Source organism: Oncorhynchus kisutch, linkage group LG11, assembly GCF_002021735.2.
Source record: "Oncorhynchus kisutch isolate 150728-3 linkage group LG11, Okis_V2, whole genome shotgun sequence".
Taxonomy (NCBI): Eukaryota; Metazoa; Chordata; class Actinopteri; order Salmoniformes; family Salmonidae; genus Oncorhynchus; species Oncorhynchus kisutch.
The window spans coordinates 19,288,885-19,307,559 of NC_034184.2; the positions used below are offsets into that span (position 1 = coordinate 19,288,885).

The 18,675-nt window shown below is 44.3% G+C and overlaps 1 protein-coding gene across 1 annotated transcript in view; it reads left to right on the forward strand.

Moving 5' to 3' along the window:
• The window catches only part of LOC109899150 (RNA binding fox-1 homolog 3), a 745,488-nt gene that overhangs the window by 691,849 nt on the left and 34,964 nt on the right, over nt 1–18,675 (forward strand). The window contains exon 8 of the mRNA XM_031836492.1: nt 3,369–3,515. Within this exon, the coding sequence (XP_031692352.1) occupies nt 3,369–3,515 (147 nt within the window). The remainder of the gene's footprint in view (nt 1–3,368; nt 3,516–18,675) is intronic.

Below are 18,675 nucleotides of genomic sequence, written 5' to 3' on the forward strand. Positions count from 1 at the left end.
CTGCAGCCGACGTGAGGAAAACATTTAAACGTGTCAACCCTCGCAAGGCTGCAGGCCCAGACGGCATCCACAGCCGCGCCCTCAGAGCATGCGCAGACCAGCTGGCTGGTGTGTTTACGGACATATTCAATCAATCCCTATCCCAGTCTGTTGTTCCCACATGCTTCAAGAGGGCCACCATTGTTCCTGTTCCCAAGAAAGCTATGGTAACTGAGCTAAACGACTACCACCCCGTAGCACTCACTTCCGTCATCATGAAGTGCTTTGAGAGACTAGTCAAGGACCATATCACCTCCACCCTACCTGACACCCTAGACCCACTCCAATTTGCTTACCGCCCAAATAGGTCCACAGACGATGCAATCTCAACCACACTGCACACTGCCCTAACCCATCTGGACAAGAGGAATACCTATGTGAGAATGCTGTTCATCGACTACAGCTCGGCATTTAACACCATAGTGCCCTCCAAGCTCGTCATCAAGTTCGAGACCCTGGGTCTCGACCCCGCCCTGTGCAACTGGGTACTGGACTTCCTGACGGGCCGCCCCCAGGTGGTGAGGGTAGGCAACAACATTTCCACCCCGCTGATCCTCAACACTGGGGCCCCACAAGGGTGCGTTCTGAGCCCTCTCCTGTACTCCCTGTTCACCCACGACTGCGTGGCCACGCACGCCTCCAACACAATCATCAAGTTTGCGGACGACACAACAGTGGTAGGCTTGATTACCAACAACGACGAGACGGCTTACAAGGAGGAGGTGGGGGCCCTCGGAGTGTGGTGTCAGGAAAATAACCTCACACTCAACGTCAACAAAACTAAGGAGATGATTGTGGACTTCAGGAAACAGCAGAGGGAACACCCCCCTATCCACATCGATGGAACAGTAGTGGAGAGGGTAGTAAGTTTTAAGTTCCTCGGCGTACACATCACAGACAAACTGAATTGGTCCACCCACACAGACAGCATCGTGAAGAAGGCGCAGCAGCGCCTCTTCAACCTCAGGAGGCTGAAGAAATTCGGCTTGTCACCAAAAGCACTCACAAACTTCTACAGATGCACAATCGAGAGCATCCTGTCGCGCTGTATCACCGCCTGGTACAGCAACTGCTCCGCCCACAACCGTAAGGCTCTCCAGAGGGTAGTGAGGTCTGCACAACGCATCACCGGGGGCAAACTACCTGCCCTCCAGGACACCTACACCACCCGATGTCACAGGAAGGCCATAAAGATCATCAAGGACAACAACCACCCGAGCCACTGCCTGTTCACCCCGCTATCATCCAGAAAGCGAGGTCAGTACAGGTGCATCAAAGCTGGGACCGAGAGACTGAAAAACAGCTTCTATCTCAAGGCCATCAGACTGTTAAACAGCCACCACTAACATTGAGTGGCTGCTGCCAACACACTGACTCAACTCCAGCCACTTTAATAATGGGAATTGATGGGAAATGATGTCAAATGTATTACTAGCCACTTTAAACAATGCTACCTAATATAATGTTTACATACCCTACATTATTCATCTCATATGTATATGTATATACTGTACTCTATATCATCTACTGCATCTTTATGTAATACATGTATCACTAGCCACTTTAACTATGCCACTTTGTTTACATACTCATCTCATATGTATATACTGCACTCAATACCATCTACTGTATCTTGCCTATGCCGCTCTGTACCATCACTCATTCATATATCTTTATGTACATATTCTTTATCCCCTTGTGTCTATAAGTGTCTATAAGGTGTCTATAAGGTAGTAGTTTTGGAATAGCTAGATTACTTGTTGGTTATTACTGCATTGTCAGAACTAGAAGCACAAGCATTTCGCTACACTCACATTAACATCTGCTAACCATGTGTATGTGACAAATAAAATTTGATTTGATTTGATTTGATTTGTTCTGCTTCCCTCCTAGTTCCTCCTCCATATGAGAATAGGTTGGAGCATTTACATCAAAAACAAAGTAAAAGGAGTTCATTCAACATCTACCTACTGACAGTAGAAGGCTTTCCTTCTGATAGTATAACCCCACCTGGTAGTTTCAGCTCAGGTAAGGCTTAAATTGAGATATCGGTCCTCCAGCGGAGGCTGGTGAAGGTCGGATGGCTCATAATAATGGCTGTAATGTAATGTAATGTAGTGAATGAAAATGTTTCAAAGAAACCATGTTTCAAGCCATTAATATGAGCTGAGTTAAAGTGCCACTAGCCACCACTGGTGTCCTCCCCACAACTGAACTCCGTTTCCCAGCTGCGTGTGTCTGTCTTATCTCAGGGCCTGTTTAGAGTGGTCCCCTGGGTGTTGGTAACAGAGATCCCCGTCGTCATGCTTACTCTGATAACTGTGAAGTAAATGGAGGTTGTCACGGCGACACCTCAAAGGGCCGTCCCTCCCGGAGACCTATCGCTGCCACTTTCTGCCAGTGATGGACAGATGATCACACTGGGTCTGAGGGATGAGAGGATGTCTGGATGAATCCCTAGTTCTCTCTCTCTCTCTCTCTCTCTCTCTCACTCTCTCTCTCTCCCTCTCTCTCTCCCGTCTCTCTAATGTCACCCTCCGTTTCTCTCCGTCATTTCCTTCCTGTCTTTATACCTCTCTCACCATCGTTCCTCTTACTTTCCATCACTTTCTCTCTCTCTCTTTTTTTTATTTATTTATCTCTCTCTCTCTCTCTTTTTTATTTATCTCTCTTTCTCTCTCTCCCTCTTCCCCATCTCTCTATCTAATTGTAATATATGCTGTAGTCTAGACCTTTTTAGTTAGTTATATCTGTGTCCACTCCTCCCAGACAGCTTTCCTAATCTCCTGTGCCACAGACAAATGCCAGGAGAGCAGAGAGAATAGCAAATACATGACCCCTCCAACCTGACCCTCACACTAACCTACAGTATGACTAAGATATTAACACTTAGGCTATGTCCCAAATGGCACCCTATACCCTACATAGTGCATTACTTTTGACCAGAGCCCTATGGCTCTGGTCAAAAGTAGTATACTATATAGGGGAAAGGGTGCCATTCTGGAGACTATCTAAGACATATTCACACACTCTTAGAGAACAGAGACAGTTAAATATGTTCAGGTAAATTCTTTATTATTAAAAACCACAGTGTTTTGGTTGGTATTGCATTATCATGTTTAAGTGATTTAGCTTCAATCAAGGTGCTTTAGAGTGTACAGTATGAGTTATGACTAGTGAGGTTTCGTGTCCCTCTCACACTCCCATGCTCACACTCTCTCTTTTACAACCACCCAAACTCCACTCTATCATTTTATTTTTACAATACCCAAGATTCCAGTGTTCTTTAAGCTAGGAACAACTTTTTTGTGGTCTGTGTTTCCCTCCAGCAGGCAGAAGAGGTTGCGCAAACGGAGGGCTCCCATCAGCTCCACCTGCAGCAGTGTGATTCATCAGAGAAGCAGCAGCCCAAACGGTTACATGTCTCCAACATCCCTTTCCGCTTCAGAGACCCAGACCTCAGGCAAATGTTTGGGGTGAGTAGCTAGCTATTACACACAAAATATATTGTAGAGACCTTAACCCAACACCTAGCGACTCGTCAAAAGGTTTGGCCCTCTTGGCATAATGGTTGGTGTTGGCTTGACAGTCGCAGGACCTGGGATTGAGTCCTGATCAGAGCTAAACCCCCCAAAATTCTCTACAATATGTGGCAAGTGAGAATTTAGAAAGACCTGAAGCTGAATAAGCATCACAAGGCCTAATTGCACCTATGCAATACCAAGGTTTACCAGCACACAACTTTGACCTACTACAGTGGCTATGTTGGTGAACATACTAGATTGTGTGTTCTCACTGTTCAGAACGCACAGACCTGTCAATGGTTAACAGAACACATCAGTCTGGGACCGCATTGTTGAGCCGACCACGTCTCAGTCTCTCTGCATGTGGTTGTGTAATTCTCCCATCTACTCTTAGCTCTACAGGAACATCAAGTGCCACTTTGAGACTGTCCCCATTAAAGATGTATGGGCCCGTCACACCTTTTAGAGAGGAGGCCTAAGTGATTCACGTCCTATCCTCCACATACCCTCTCCTCCTCAAATTAGAGAAAAATATGAATCTTTCATCTCTGGGGCGTTACAGGGCCGTCGTCCTTAACCGTTCCTTGGAGAGAGACTGTTGTAGCGGTTCTCGGAGCAGAACACCGTTCATTCACTGGGCTGTTTTCGTTACACAATGATTCTAGAATAGTTTTTTTCTTTTTCTCTGCTTTGTGAAAGGCTTTGGAAAATAATTCATAAATATCTGGGAATGAAATATCTGACCCTGTGTGAGTTGTTAGTGGCAACTTCTTCTTACTTGCCTAATTGTTTTTTGTTCCTGGAGGAACATAGTTCTAAAGATCTACAACGCTGCCGGTCTTGAGCTGCATTTCTTGCCTGTGGCCTTACAACTCAAACATCAACTTGTACCCACTCCTATGGAGTTGGAGTAGCAACTAGTGCAAGTCTGTCATGTTGTTTCTGAAGCGACTGCTTCTTATTCCAACAAAGTGACCAAGAAGTCCCCACAGGCATGCAGTACGACTGTAGAGCACAGAGCCAGCTAGCTTCTTCTCCCTGCCACAGACTTTGTGCATGTTTGATGAGCACAAAAAACAGAGAGCGAAGAACATGAAAGACAGAGAACACAGGGGGCTAGAACAATAAATACAGAGAACACAGGGGGCTAGAACTATAAATACAGAGAACACGGGGGTAGAACAATAAATACAGAGAACACAGGGGGCTAGAGAAAGAAATACAGAGAACACAGGGGGCTAGAACTATAAATACAGAGAACACAGGGGGCTAGAACTATAAATACAGAGAACACAGGGGGCTAGAACAATAAATACAGAGAACACAGGGGGCTAGAGAAAGAAATACAGAGAACACAGGGGGCTAGAACTATAAATACAGAGAACACAGGGGGCTAGAACAATACATACAGAGAACACAGGGGGCTAGAGAAAGAAATACAGAGAACACAGGGGGCTAGAACTATAAATACAGAGAACACAGGGGGCTAGAACTATAAATACAGAGAACACAGGGGGCTAGAACTATAAATACAGAGAACACAGGGGCTAGAACAATAAATACAGAGAACACAGGGGGCTAGAACTATAAATACAAAAAACACAGGGGGGTAGAACTATAAATACAGAGAACACGGGGGGCTAGAACTATAAATACAGAGACACAGGGGGGTAGAAACTATAAATACAGAGAACACAGGGGGCTAGACCTATAAATACAGAGAACACAGGGGGCTAGAACAATACATACAGAGAACACAGGGGGCTAGAACTATAAATACAGAGAACACAGGGGGCTAGAACTATAAATACAGAGAACACAGGGGGCTAGAACTATAAATACAGAGAACACAGTGGGCTAGAACAATAAATACAGAAAACACAGGGGGTAGAACTATAAATACAGAGAACATAGGGGCCAGAACTATAAATACAGAGAACACGGGGGTAGAACAATAAATACAGAAAACACAGGGGGCTAGAACTATAAAAACAGAGAACACAGGGGGTAGAACAAGACAGTCAGAGAACACAGGGGGCTAGAACTATAACTACAGAGAACATAGGGGCCAGAACTATAAATACAGAGAACACGGGGTAGAAACAATAAATACAGAAAACACAGGGGGCTAGAACTATAAAAACAGAGAACACAGGGGGTAGAACAAGACAGTCAGAGAACACAGGGGGCTAGAACTATAAATACAGAGAACACGGGGGTAGAACAATAAATACAGAGAACACAGGGGGCTAGAACTATAAATACAGAGAACACAGGGGGCTAGAACTATAAATACAGAGAACACAGGGGGCTAGAACTATAAATACAGAAAACACAGGGGGGTAGAACTATAAATACAGAGAACACAGGGGGCTAGAACTATAAATACAGAAAACACAGGGGGGTAGAAATTTAAATACAGAGAACACAGGGGGCTAGAACTATAAATACAGAGAACACAGGGGGCTAGAACTATAAATACAGAAAACACAGGGGGTAGAACTATAAATACAGAGAACACAGGGGGCTAGAACTATAAATACAGAAAACACAGGGGGGTAGAACTATAAATACAGAGAACACGGGGGTAGAACAATAAATACAGAGAACACAGGGGGCTAGAACTATAAATACAGAAAACACAGGGGGGTAGAACTATAAATACAGAGAACACAGGGGGCTAGAACTATAAATACAGAGAACACAGGGGGCTAGAACTATAAATACAGAAAACACAGGGGGGTAGAACTAGAAATACAGAGAACACAGGGGGTAGAACTATAAATACAGAGAACACAGGGGGCTAGAACTATAAATACAGAGAACACAGGGGGTAGAACAATAAATACAGAAAACACAGGGGGCTAGAACTATAAAAACAGAGAACACAGGGGGTAGAACAAGACAGTCAGAGAACACAGGGGGCTAGAACTATAACTACAGAGAACATAGGGGCCAGAACTATAAATACAGAGAACACGGGGTAGAACAATAAATACAGAAAACACAGGGGGCTAGAACTATAAAAACAGAGAACACAGGGGGTAGAACAAGACAGTCAGAGAACACAGGGGGCTAGAACTATAAATACAGAGAACACGGGGGTAGAACAATAAATACAGAGAACACAGGGGGCTAGAACTATAAATACAGAGAACACAGGGGGCTAGAACTATAAATACAGAGAACACAGGGGGCTAGAACTATAAATACAGAAAACACAGGGGGGTAGAACTATAAATACAGAGAACACAGGGGGCTAGAACTATAAATACAGAAAACACAGGGGGGTAGAAATTTAAATACAGAGAACACAGGGGGCTAGAACTATAAATGCAGAGAACACAGGGGGCTAGAACTATAAATAACAGAAAACACAGGGGGTAGAACTATAAATACAGAGAACACAGGGGGCTAGAACTATAAATACAGAAAACACAGGGGGTAGAACTATAAATACAGAGAACACGGGGGTAGAACAATAAATACAGAGAACACAGGGGGCTAGAACTATAAATACAGAAAAACACAGGGGGGTAGAACTATAAATACAGAGAACACAGGGGGCTAGAACTATAAATACAGAGAACACAGGGGGCTAGAACTATAAATACAGAAAACACAGGGGGGTAGAACTAGAAATACAGAGAACACAGGGGGGTAGAACTATAAATACAGAGAACACAGGGGGCTAGAACTATAAATACAGAGAACACAGGGGGTAGAACTATAAATACAGAGAACACAGGGGGGTAGAACTATAAATACAGAAAACACGGGGGTAGAACTATAAATACAGAGAACACAGGGGGCTAGAACTATAAATACAAAGAACACAGGGGGCTAGAACAATAAATACAGAGAACACAGGGGTAGAACTATAAATACAGAGAACACAGGGGCTAGAACTATAAATACAGAGAACACAGGGGGTAGAACAATAAATACAGAGAACACAGGGGCTAGAACTATAAATACAGAGAACACAGGGGGGTAGAACAATAAATACAGAGAACACAGGGGGCTAGAACTATAAATACAGAAAACACATGGGGGTAGAACTATAAATACAGAGAACACAGGGGGCTAGAACTATAAATACAAAGAACACAGGGGGCTAGAACTATAAATACAGAAAACACATGGGGGTAGAACTATAAATACAGAGAACACAGGGGGCTAGAACTATAAATACAAAGAACACAGGGGGCTAGAACTATAAATACAGAGAACACAGGGGGCTAGAACTATAAATACAGAGAACACGGGGGTAGAACAATAAATACAGAGAACACAGGGGGCTAGAACTATAAATACAGAAAACACAGGGGGGTAGAAATTTAAATACAGAGAACACAGGGGGCTAGAACTATAAATACAGAGAACACAGGGGGCTAGAACTATAAATACAGAGAACACGGGGGTAGAACAATAAATACAGAGAACACAGGGGGCTAGAACTATAAATACAGAAAACACAGGGGGGTAGAACTATAAATACAGAGAACACAGGGGGCTAGAACTATAAATACAGAAAACACAGGGGGGTAGAACTATAAATACAGAGAACACGGGGGTAGAACAATAAATACAGAGAACACAGGGGGCTAGAACTATAAATACAGAAAACACAGGGGGGTAGAACTATAAATACAGAGAACACAGGGGGCTAGAACTATAAATACAGAGAACACAGGGGGCTAGAACTATAAATACAGAAAACACAGGGGGGTAGAACTAGAAATAGAGAGAACACAGGGGCAGGAACTATAAATACAGAGAACACAGGGGGCTAGAACTATAAATACAGAGAACACAGGGGGTAGAACTATAAATACAGAGAACACAGGGGGGTAGAACTATAAATACAGAAAACACGGGGGTAGAACTATAAATACAGAGAACACAGGGGGCTAGAACTATAAATACAGAGAACACAGGGGGCTAGAACAATAAATACAGAGAACACAGGGGGTAGAACAATAAATACAGAGAACACAGGGGGCTAGAACTATAAATACAGAGAACACAGGGGGTAGAACAATAAATACAGAGAACACAGGGGGCTAGAACTATAAATACAGAGAACACAGGGGGGTAGAACAATAAATACAGAGAACACAGGGGGCTAGAACTATAAATACAGAAAACACAGGGGGGTAGAACTATAAATACAGAGAACACAGGGGGCTAGAACTATAAATACAAAGAACACAGGGGGCTAGAACTATAAATACAGAGAACACAGGGGACTAGAACTATAAATACAGAGAACACAGGGAGTAGAACTATAAATACAGAGAACACAGGGGCTAGAACTATAAATGCAGAGAAAACAGGGGGGTAGAACTATAAATACAGAGAACACAGGGGGTAGCAAAAGACAGACAGAGAACACAGGGGGCAAGAACAAGACAGACAGAGACCACAGGGGGCTAGAACAAGACAGACAGAGAACACGGGGGGTAGAACTATAAATACAGAGAACACAGGGGGCTAGAACAATAAATACAGAGAACACAGGGGGCTAGAATAAGAAATACAGAGAACACAGGGGGCTAGAACAAGAAATACACACAGCGAGAGAGGACAGAAAGAAACAAACAACAGGCCATGCAGGAGGGAGAGAGTGAAAGAGAAAGGAGAGACCCCCCAGACAGACCGTTCCCTAATGGCCCAGAAATAGAAACATGTATCATGGAAATCCCCCATAGTGTTTGTTGGTCTATAGCCTGTTAATACCAGACCAGTCTTTACAGTACAGTGTTTACTGGTGGCAGCCCATATATATATATATATATATATATATATATATATATATATATATAAACACTACACTCAACACTAACTTTTTAAATAATAGGAGGCTGGAGATTTCTCCCCTGGTCCCCTGGCTTCTCAGATGGAGTGGAACATCTGTTGCGTGTGTGAATGTGTGAAGGCCTGGGACTCCTAACTCTCCAGTAACACTCCCCAGTCACTTAGTGAAGTCTCCAAGTCACTGAGCTCTGCACCACAATTAACCAGAGACACTGAGAGAGGAGAGAGGAGAGACGAATTAGAAGAGACAGACAATCTGCTAGCACTCACTACAATCAGCGATGCTCAGAGCGCGTCTAACCCTGTTAACAGTGGGTCGCACTGACATAGGCCCTGAAGACTTGGTGTCAGGAGGACTGGGCTACAAAAGTTGGTCAATCAAAATAAAGTCACATGTTTAGTCCTTTTTCTTGCACTTTAGAAGGTGAGCAACTCAAACTGTCCACTTGAGGTTTCCCAGGCAAGTTTAGGCTTGAAAAGTGAACTAACCACTTTGGTTCTTTGGTTCAATACTACAGTTGCAGACAAGGCAGTTAAGCAGTTTGGTTAGTTAGTTGGTTGTTCGAGTGTCTCTAGGGTGGTGGGATAGGATACGAAGGGAATGTAGAAGCTTTTCAGAGTTTACACGCGCGCGCGCACACACACACACACACACACACACACACACACACACACACACACACACACACACACCTCTTTGTCGATGGTCCAGTTTTAAGGATTAATCGTTGTGGGCAGGGCTGAAGAGCTGCAGCCCAGATTCCATCAGGGTTCTGCCATTCCCACAATGGGCTCCAGGACCGCCCTCTCCCATTGCCTGTAAATGCTGCAATGAGAGACTGGCTCAATCTGCCATTACGACTCCGCTTGAGCACCACTACAATGCAAACAAAAGCCAGCATTGCCAGGCATTATAGCAAATGGAATTTCCTTCCATTCTAGCAAAAGTGAAGGCAATGACAAGCCATTGTAACATAGTCACACAAGGAAGTTATAACCAAGGGAATAATGCAACAATCAAGTGTTTTCTCAGTGGATTCTTTTTAATGGTCCTTATTGTGACAATTTAGGTCCTTATCAGAAAATGGACAGAAAAAATTATAATATAGTTTAAAAACTCAGCTGTGTGGTCGGTGCTTCTACAACGAAGCAGACCAGAGATGGGCAGTAGTTCTGTTACTTTTGACTAATTTGTCATTTGTATTTCACCGCCCTGAACTACATCGAGACCTATAATTTGTATTTCACCGCCCTGAACTACATCGAGACCTATAATTTGTATTTCACCGCCCTGAACTACATCGAGACCTATAATTTGTATTTTCAAAAATAAAGAAAATACTAAAAACGTTTCTATAAAAAATAGAAATATAGCATTTCACAGTTTTGTGGCCCCCTCTCACCCTGCATTGTGGCCCCCTCTCACCCTGCATTGGTATCAGAAGTCTTCTGGCGCTATGGTGTGATAAGAGTGTCTGCTAGATGACCAAAATGTGAATGTTAATGTAATATGAACACTTGCAAAGCATGCTGGGTATTAGTGCTCTATTCAATCCACATCGCGGAAGTTCAGCTTTACAGCATGATTGAAATTTAAAGGCAATTTCTCGCTTTAGTCAAGACTGCATTCACCTTAAACTCTTCATATGTTGGCTAAATAGGAAATGACTTAAATATTTATTTAGCGGAATCTGTATCATCTTTACAGATTGAACGGAGTCCTTAATATAAAACAAGGCCAATAATAACACCCAGTGTTTTTTGCAATGTTCATTTTCACATTTACGTTTACATTTAGTAGACACTCTTATCCAGAGTGTCTTACAGTCAGTGCATTCCACTAAGGTAGATAAACAACCACATATCACAGTCATAGCATGTATTTTTTTGTGTTACCGTTACTTGGAATGTTGTTTTAGTGCAGGTGTGTAAATACCTCAATGTACCAGCATTTTATCAAACTACAATGCTTTGCAAATGTATTTTGATACATTGGTCTTTAGAGTATCTTGCATTTTTAACAAGATACATAACAATAAACATTTGCCCATCTCTGACATGGACACAAAAAGAGGGAATGTATGGAAAGAATAACATAGCAGGGGTTCATTACCCAAACTTATTTGAGTTTAATTCATAATTAGAAAAACACATCTAGGAGGAAATGACAACGATGAGCATGAGGGCTTAATGGTATAGTGATAATTGGGATTCAAAGCCCCACTTCACTGATTCAATTCTCTCATTCTCTCAACGGCATGTCGGAGATCTCTAATCTCATTGTCTGCATCCGAAAAGGCACACTATTAGGATGCCATTTGGGATGAAACCAAAGCTTAATACCTTGGATATATCAGCGAGGGCTGGAGACCTCCTTTACCAAGTGTTTGATAGCTCTCTCAGAAGATCAGAAACTCTGAAACTATCCAACTGGGAAACTCTGGAAGTTTGGGTGCTGCTTTCATGTCTGGGAAATGATCTGAAATAGGATATTCAAAATTACAAAACACCAGGCACTTAGGTTTCAGATTTAAAGTATTAGCGGGTGTTTTACCCCCAATTTTCACCATTGTCATTTCTTCTGATTTCAAAGGAGCACATGAATATTGCATGACACAGGGAGCCAGGATGGCTTCCACTAAGACCCTAGCTGTGCCCCAGTCGCTTCAGGAGCCTGTTCATTTTGCACCACACTGAGAGAAACAGGCTAATATACTGTCCCCAGTGCCATCGCTATGTTTAATTAATAACCAGACACTTAGAGAGCCAGCCGCAAGAGGGTTCTTCCTGTCACACTCCCAGAGGTAGGGTCCTAAATTTGTCATTACTGTAGTGTGTGCATGCACACACGCACACGCACACATGCCCATCCACGCATGCACACACGCACACATGCCCATCCACGCATGCACACACACACCTCCCCCCGACACACACACCTTTGGCCCACCTCAGCAGTCTACGTGTGTGTGTGCGTGTGTGTGATTCTCTCTCTCTCGAGGAGCGAGGCGTACATCACAGGTCCGCTAATGGACTTTTAATGATACTTTCCTTCCTCTGCCTAATCACCTTTTTTAGAAGCCCCAGCCTTCCAGGGAGAACCCCCATCTTTGCATCATGCTGCAGCAGCATTCCAAACAGAACAGGGAATAATGTCAGTCGGAAGCTTCTTACGTTCTGATTAGCCATTTTATTCCATAAGGCTCCATTCCGTCCTGCTCCACCATTTGGCCTTTGAGATTGTGTGTAATTATAATCTCTCCATGTAATTTACAATAACAAATCAGTGTAGAGATGAGCATGTGTGCAGTAATGGTATCAGAGGGGGATAGATAGGACAGCTAAACCCATAGCTTCTATTGCAGTCTCCCCTTGATGCCAATTCATTAGTGGCCTGATTAAAGTAAATGTACAGTGTTTATTTAGCAAGAAGAATACTTTATTATTGCCTGTTAAGGAGCAGTTTCCTCTCTTTTTCTCTCTCGCTCTCTCTCTCTCACACACACACACAAACACACACATACATATGCACACACACACACGCACACGCACACACACACACACATCACTTTGTTTACAGTGCATTTAATCTGCACCCCAGGCCCATTAGCACAGGTATAAACTGTTACCGTCGTTAGCATCATCAGTTTCTACAGTGTGTTGCGCTAAACAAGTCATTCACTCTGAGAGGACGACGCTACGATGCTAACCAGTCTAAGTATATGAGGAGCACTATCACGCTGCGATCATACAATGTGCAGTGTGTGTTTGATTTACTGCTCCTCACAAGGAAAACAGCTTTAATCTGAACTAATGGAGGAGTCTGAGTCGAGCAACAGCTGTGAGAGAATGGATGAATGTGAATTGAGGAGGAAGAGAGGGGGAAAGTGTTGCTGTGCGTGCCTGAATAAATTTAAGGAGAACGAGTGATGGAGAACGAGTGATGGAGAGAGGAGGATTTCGTTTTTCAGTGTAACATTTCTGCCGTTGATTCAGGTGTTAAATGAACTCTGTAAGTGTTATATTAACACTCATTGGTGTAAATAACCACACTGTTGGTGTTAATAACCAGAGTTGAGGGTGAGAGTGTGATTGTGTTCGTTTTACTCTGTGGAGAGTAAAACGTTCACATCAAAAACATGCCCATCATTATTATATTTCCCAGCATGCTCTGTTGCAGGTAGATTTTTTGATGAGTGTTTTGATTAATATTTTGCTCCATAAAGATAAATAACGTACAGTTTTAACACTTCATACGATTTTTCAGTTAGTTAGCTAGTTACTGAAATGGTTGTTCCAGTTTAATGGTTTAGTCTCCTTTTTCAATGTCAATGACCCTAACAGCCATTCTGACCAAATTATCTTGAATATCCTAACTCTGGCAAGATTTCAATAGGAATTATACATCAATTTGCAATTTGCATAATGTGACTTGCAAGCCTGAGGTGGCCTTTTAAGAAGGACTTTCAGGTAACTTGATTACAATTTTTAAAAATGGCCTTATGAGACATGTATTGTCTTGGACAGTTACATTTTAATTATACTATTCACTTAACTGACTTGCTGAAGGCCACAGGACAGAAAATGAATGAATTCAACAACCATGTCATTAACAAATACAGTCATAGGTGGTTACTCACTTGAAAAGGCAAGGCACACTGGGAAATAATATTGAGACATGGCTTGGTGGGGGCTTTCAGTTAGTTATTTTTGGCCACCCCTGAGTAGAAGTGTTGTACCATTTTAACTGGTCTATGGTTATGTTTGAGTGTCCAGAAGTCTAACATAGCGGCATGTGACCCTAAACAGTTGCAAATAATGTTGTTACGTCTGTAAATCAACACCAAGTGGCCTCTTAAAGAAATACTAACCTCTTTGAGTAATGGTTAAAAATACTATGTTAGGTGTTATTGCATAACAGCATTGGTGCAGACTATATACACTTCCTACTCTTAGAAATACTAAAGGAGGTGTTATTGCATAACACTATAAGTGTTAATTCCATAACACTGTATAACAGCCTCAGCACTAGGCGTGGACCAATATACACATTGGCCTAGTGTTACATTTAACACGGTCAGTGATGAGGCAACCCTGGAGAATTTGCCGTGTGGAGTTGGAGAGTGTCTGCCCGAAAGAAAGTGATGAAAAAGGAATGAGAGAGAGAGAGAGAGGAAGTGGAGGAGACCGCTTGGCTGAAGAAAGTGATGAAGAAGGAATGAGAGAGAGAGAGAGAGAGAGAGAGAGAGAGGAAGTGGAGGAGACCGTTTGGCTGAAGAAAGTGATGAAGAAGGAATGAGAGAGAGAGAGAGAGAGAGAGAGAGGAAGTGGAGGAGACCGCTTGGCTGAAGAAAGTGATGAAGAAGGAATGAGAGAGAGAGAGAGAGAGAGAGAGGAAGTGGAGGAGACCGCTTGGCTGAAGAAAGTGATGAAGAAGGAATGAGAGAGAGAGAGAGAGAGAGAGAGAGAGGAAGTGGAGGAGACCGCTTGGCTGAAGAAAGTGATGAAGAAGGAATGAGAGAGAGAGAGAGAGAGAGGAAGTGGAGGAGACCGCTTGGCTGAAGAAAGTGATGAAGAAGGAATGAGAGAGAGGAAGTGGAGGAGACCGCTTGGCTGAAGAAAGTGATGAAGAAGGAATGAGAGAGAGAGAGAGAGAGAGAGAGAGAGAGGAAGTGGAGGAGACCGCTTGGCTGAAGAAAGTGATGAAGAAGGAATGAGAGAGAGAGAGAGAGAGAGAGAGAGAGAGAGAGAGGAAGTGGAGGAGACCGCTTGGCTGAAGAAAGTGATGAAGAAGGAATGAGAGAGAGAGAGAGAGAGAGAGAGGAAGTGGAGGAGACCGCTTGGCTGAAGAAAGTGATGAAGAAGGAATGAGAGAGAGAGAGAGAGAGGAAGTGGAGGAGACCGCTTGGCTGAAGAAAGTGATGAAGAAGGAATGAGAGAGAGAGAGAGAGGGGAAGTGGAGGAGACCGCTTGGCTGAAGAAAGTGATGAAGAAGGAATGAGAGAGAGAGAGAGAGAGAGAGAGAGAGAGAGAGAGAGAGAGAGAGGAAGTGGAGGAGACCGCTTGGCTGAAGAAAGTGATGAAGAAGGAATGAGAGAGAGAGAGAGAGAGAGAGAGGAAGTGGAGGAGACCGCTTGGCTGAAGAAAGTGATGAAGAAGGAATGAGAGAGAGAGAGAGAGAGAGAGAGAGAGGAAGTGGAGGAGACCGCTTGGCTGAAGAAAGTGATGAAGAATGAATGAGAGAGAGAGAGAGAGAGAGAGAGGAAGTGGAGGAGACCACTTGGCTGAAGAAAGTGATGAAGAAGGAATGAGAGAGAGAGAGAGAGAGAGAGAGAGGAAGTGGAGGAGACCGCTTGGCTGAAGAAAGTGATGAAGAAGGAATGAGAGAGAGAGAGAGAGAGAGGAAGTGGAGGAGACCGCTTGGCTGAAGAAAGTGATGAAGAAGGAATGAGAGAGAGAGAGAGAGGAAGTGGAGGAGACCGCTTGGCTGAAGAAAGTGATGAAGAAGGAATGAGAGAGAGAGAGAGAGAGAGAGAGGAAGTGGAGGAGACCGCTTGGCTGAAGAAAGCGATGAAGAAGGAATGAGAGAGAGAGAGAGAGGAAGTGGAGGAGACCGCTTGGCTGAAGAAAGTGATGGAGACCAGACAAGCTTTACATAGGGAAAGACGGGACTGTTTTTGATTTGAGATAACATGCTACAGCACAGATAACATGCTACAGCACAGATAACATGCTACAGCACAGATAACATCCTACAGCACAGATAACATCCTACAGCACAGATAACATCCTACAGCACAGATAACATGCTACAGCACAGATAACATCCTACAGCACAGATAACATCCTACAGCACAGATAACATCCTACAGCACAGATAACATGCTACAGCACAGATAACATCCTACAGCACAGATAACATCCTACAGCACAGATAACATGCTACAGCACAGATAACATCCTACAGCACAGATAACATGCTACAGCACAGATAACATGCTACAGCACAGATAACATGCTACAGCACAGATAACATGCTACAGCACAGACCTCTCTCTCTCTCTCTCTCTCTCTCTCTCTCTCTCTCTCTCTCTCTCTCTCTCTCTCTCTCTCTCTCTCTCTCTCTCTCCATCTGTCTCTCTTCCATCAACCAGGTGATCAATTCCATTGAGCTTGCGCTTCTGCTGAGTAAGGCGGGACAAGTGTGTGTGTGCATCCATGCGTGTATATGTGTGTGTGCGTGTGTGTCCATGCAACCTGATACACAGCCTCTCGGCCTCTCTCTCTCCATCCCTCCCTTTGTCTGACAAGGTAATTAGTTAGAATTAAATAACGTGTCCATTGTAGACAACAATTAACCGTTGCTTTCATCCCAGTCATTAGGAAGAGTGGAGGTTTTCTTTCATTCTGCTGTGTCTCTAATGATCCCACAGCCTTCCCACTCGCCCGCCATAAGCCCAGTTAAAACGCCTCTCGCGCGCACACACACACACAAAGCCGACCACCAATTATGTGTTTTTGTCCTTTTGAGGAAGAAGAAAGGAGAGGGGCGGAGAGGGACATAGGAGTGGAAAAGAGAGTGAGGGAGACATACAAATCAGTTGTTAACTGGGACGTGTTCTTTTCATTTTTTTTATTTACCCCTTTTTTCATGATATCCAATTAAGATCTTGTCTCATCGTTTGCAACTCCCCAACGGACTCGGTAGAGGCGAAAGTAGATTCATGTGTCTTCCGAAACATGAATCGCCAAACCGCGTTTCTTATCTTCCGCCTGCTTAACCCGGAAGCCAGCTGCTTCAATGTGTTGCAGGTGCCCAGCCCACCACAAGGAGTCACTAGAGCGTGATGAGCCACTCGGGAGGTCCGTGTGGTTTTTCTTATTTCGATTATCTGCAGTTAGATGGCTGGCAGGCCACAAACAGGGGCACTTTTCTTCTCTCCTCCGTATGTACAGAGCATCGCACAGACCTCTCTGTTCTCCGTATGTACAGGGCATCGCACAGACCTCTCTGTTGTCCATATGTACAGGGCATCGCACAGACCTCTCTGCTGTCCGTATTTACAGGGCATCGCACAGACCTCTCTGTTCTCCGTATGTACAGGGCATCGCACAGACCTCTCTGGTGTCCGTATGTACAGGGCATCGCACAGACCTCTCTGTTCTCCGTATGTACAGGGCATCGCACAGACCTCTCTGGTGTCCATATGTACAGGGCATCGCACAGACCTCTCTGGTGTCCATATGTACAGGGCATCGCACAGACCTCTCTGTTCTCCATGTCTACAGGGCATCGCACAGACCTCTCTGTTCTCCATATCTACAGGGCATCACACAGACCTCTCTGTTCTCCGTATGTACAGGGCATCGCACAGACCTCTCTGTTGTCCATATGTACAGGGCATCGCACAGACCTCTCTGTTGTCCATATGTACAGGGCATCGCACAGACCTCTCTGTTGTCCGTATGTACAGGGCATCGCACAGACCTCTCTGGTGTCCGTATGTAAGGGGGGCATCGCACAGACCTCTCTGTTGTCCATATGTACAGGGCATCGCACAGAACTCTCTGTTCTCCGTATGTACAGGGCATCGCACAGACCTCTCTGTTCTCCGTATGTACAGGGCAACGCACAGACCTCTCTGTTCTCCATATCTACAGGGCATCGCACAGACCTCTCTGTTCTCCGTATCTACAGGGCATCGCACAGACCTCTCTGTTCTCCGTATGTACAGAGCATCGCACAGACCTCTCTGTTCTCCGTATGTACAGGGCATCGCACAGACCTCTCTGTTCTCCGTATGTACAGGGCATCGCACAGACCTCTCTGTTCTCCGTATGTACAGGGCATCGCACAGACCTCTCTTTTGTCCGTATGTAAGGGGGGCATCGCACAGACCTCTCTGTTCTCCATATTTACAGGGCATCGCACAGACCTCTCTGTTCTCCGTATGTACAGGGCATCGCACAGACCTCTCTGTTGTCCATATCTACAGGGCATCGCACAGACCTCTCTGTTCTCCATATCTACAGGGCATCGCACAGACCTCTCTGTTCTCCATGTCTACAGGGCATCGCACAGACCTCTCTGTTCTCCATATCTACAGGGCATCACACAGACCTCGTGGGCCCCCCTGCCTTGCGGCAGCAGCATGTGTGTTATGCCAGTGGATGAAGTTGGTCAAAGGGTTGTTGATGCAGCCGCTTCTCTCTATGTCTTTCGTCCTCTCTCGGCTGCACGTATCAGCCAATCATAACTAATATCAATGGTGATGTAAATCAAGTGTCAATC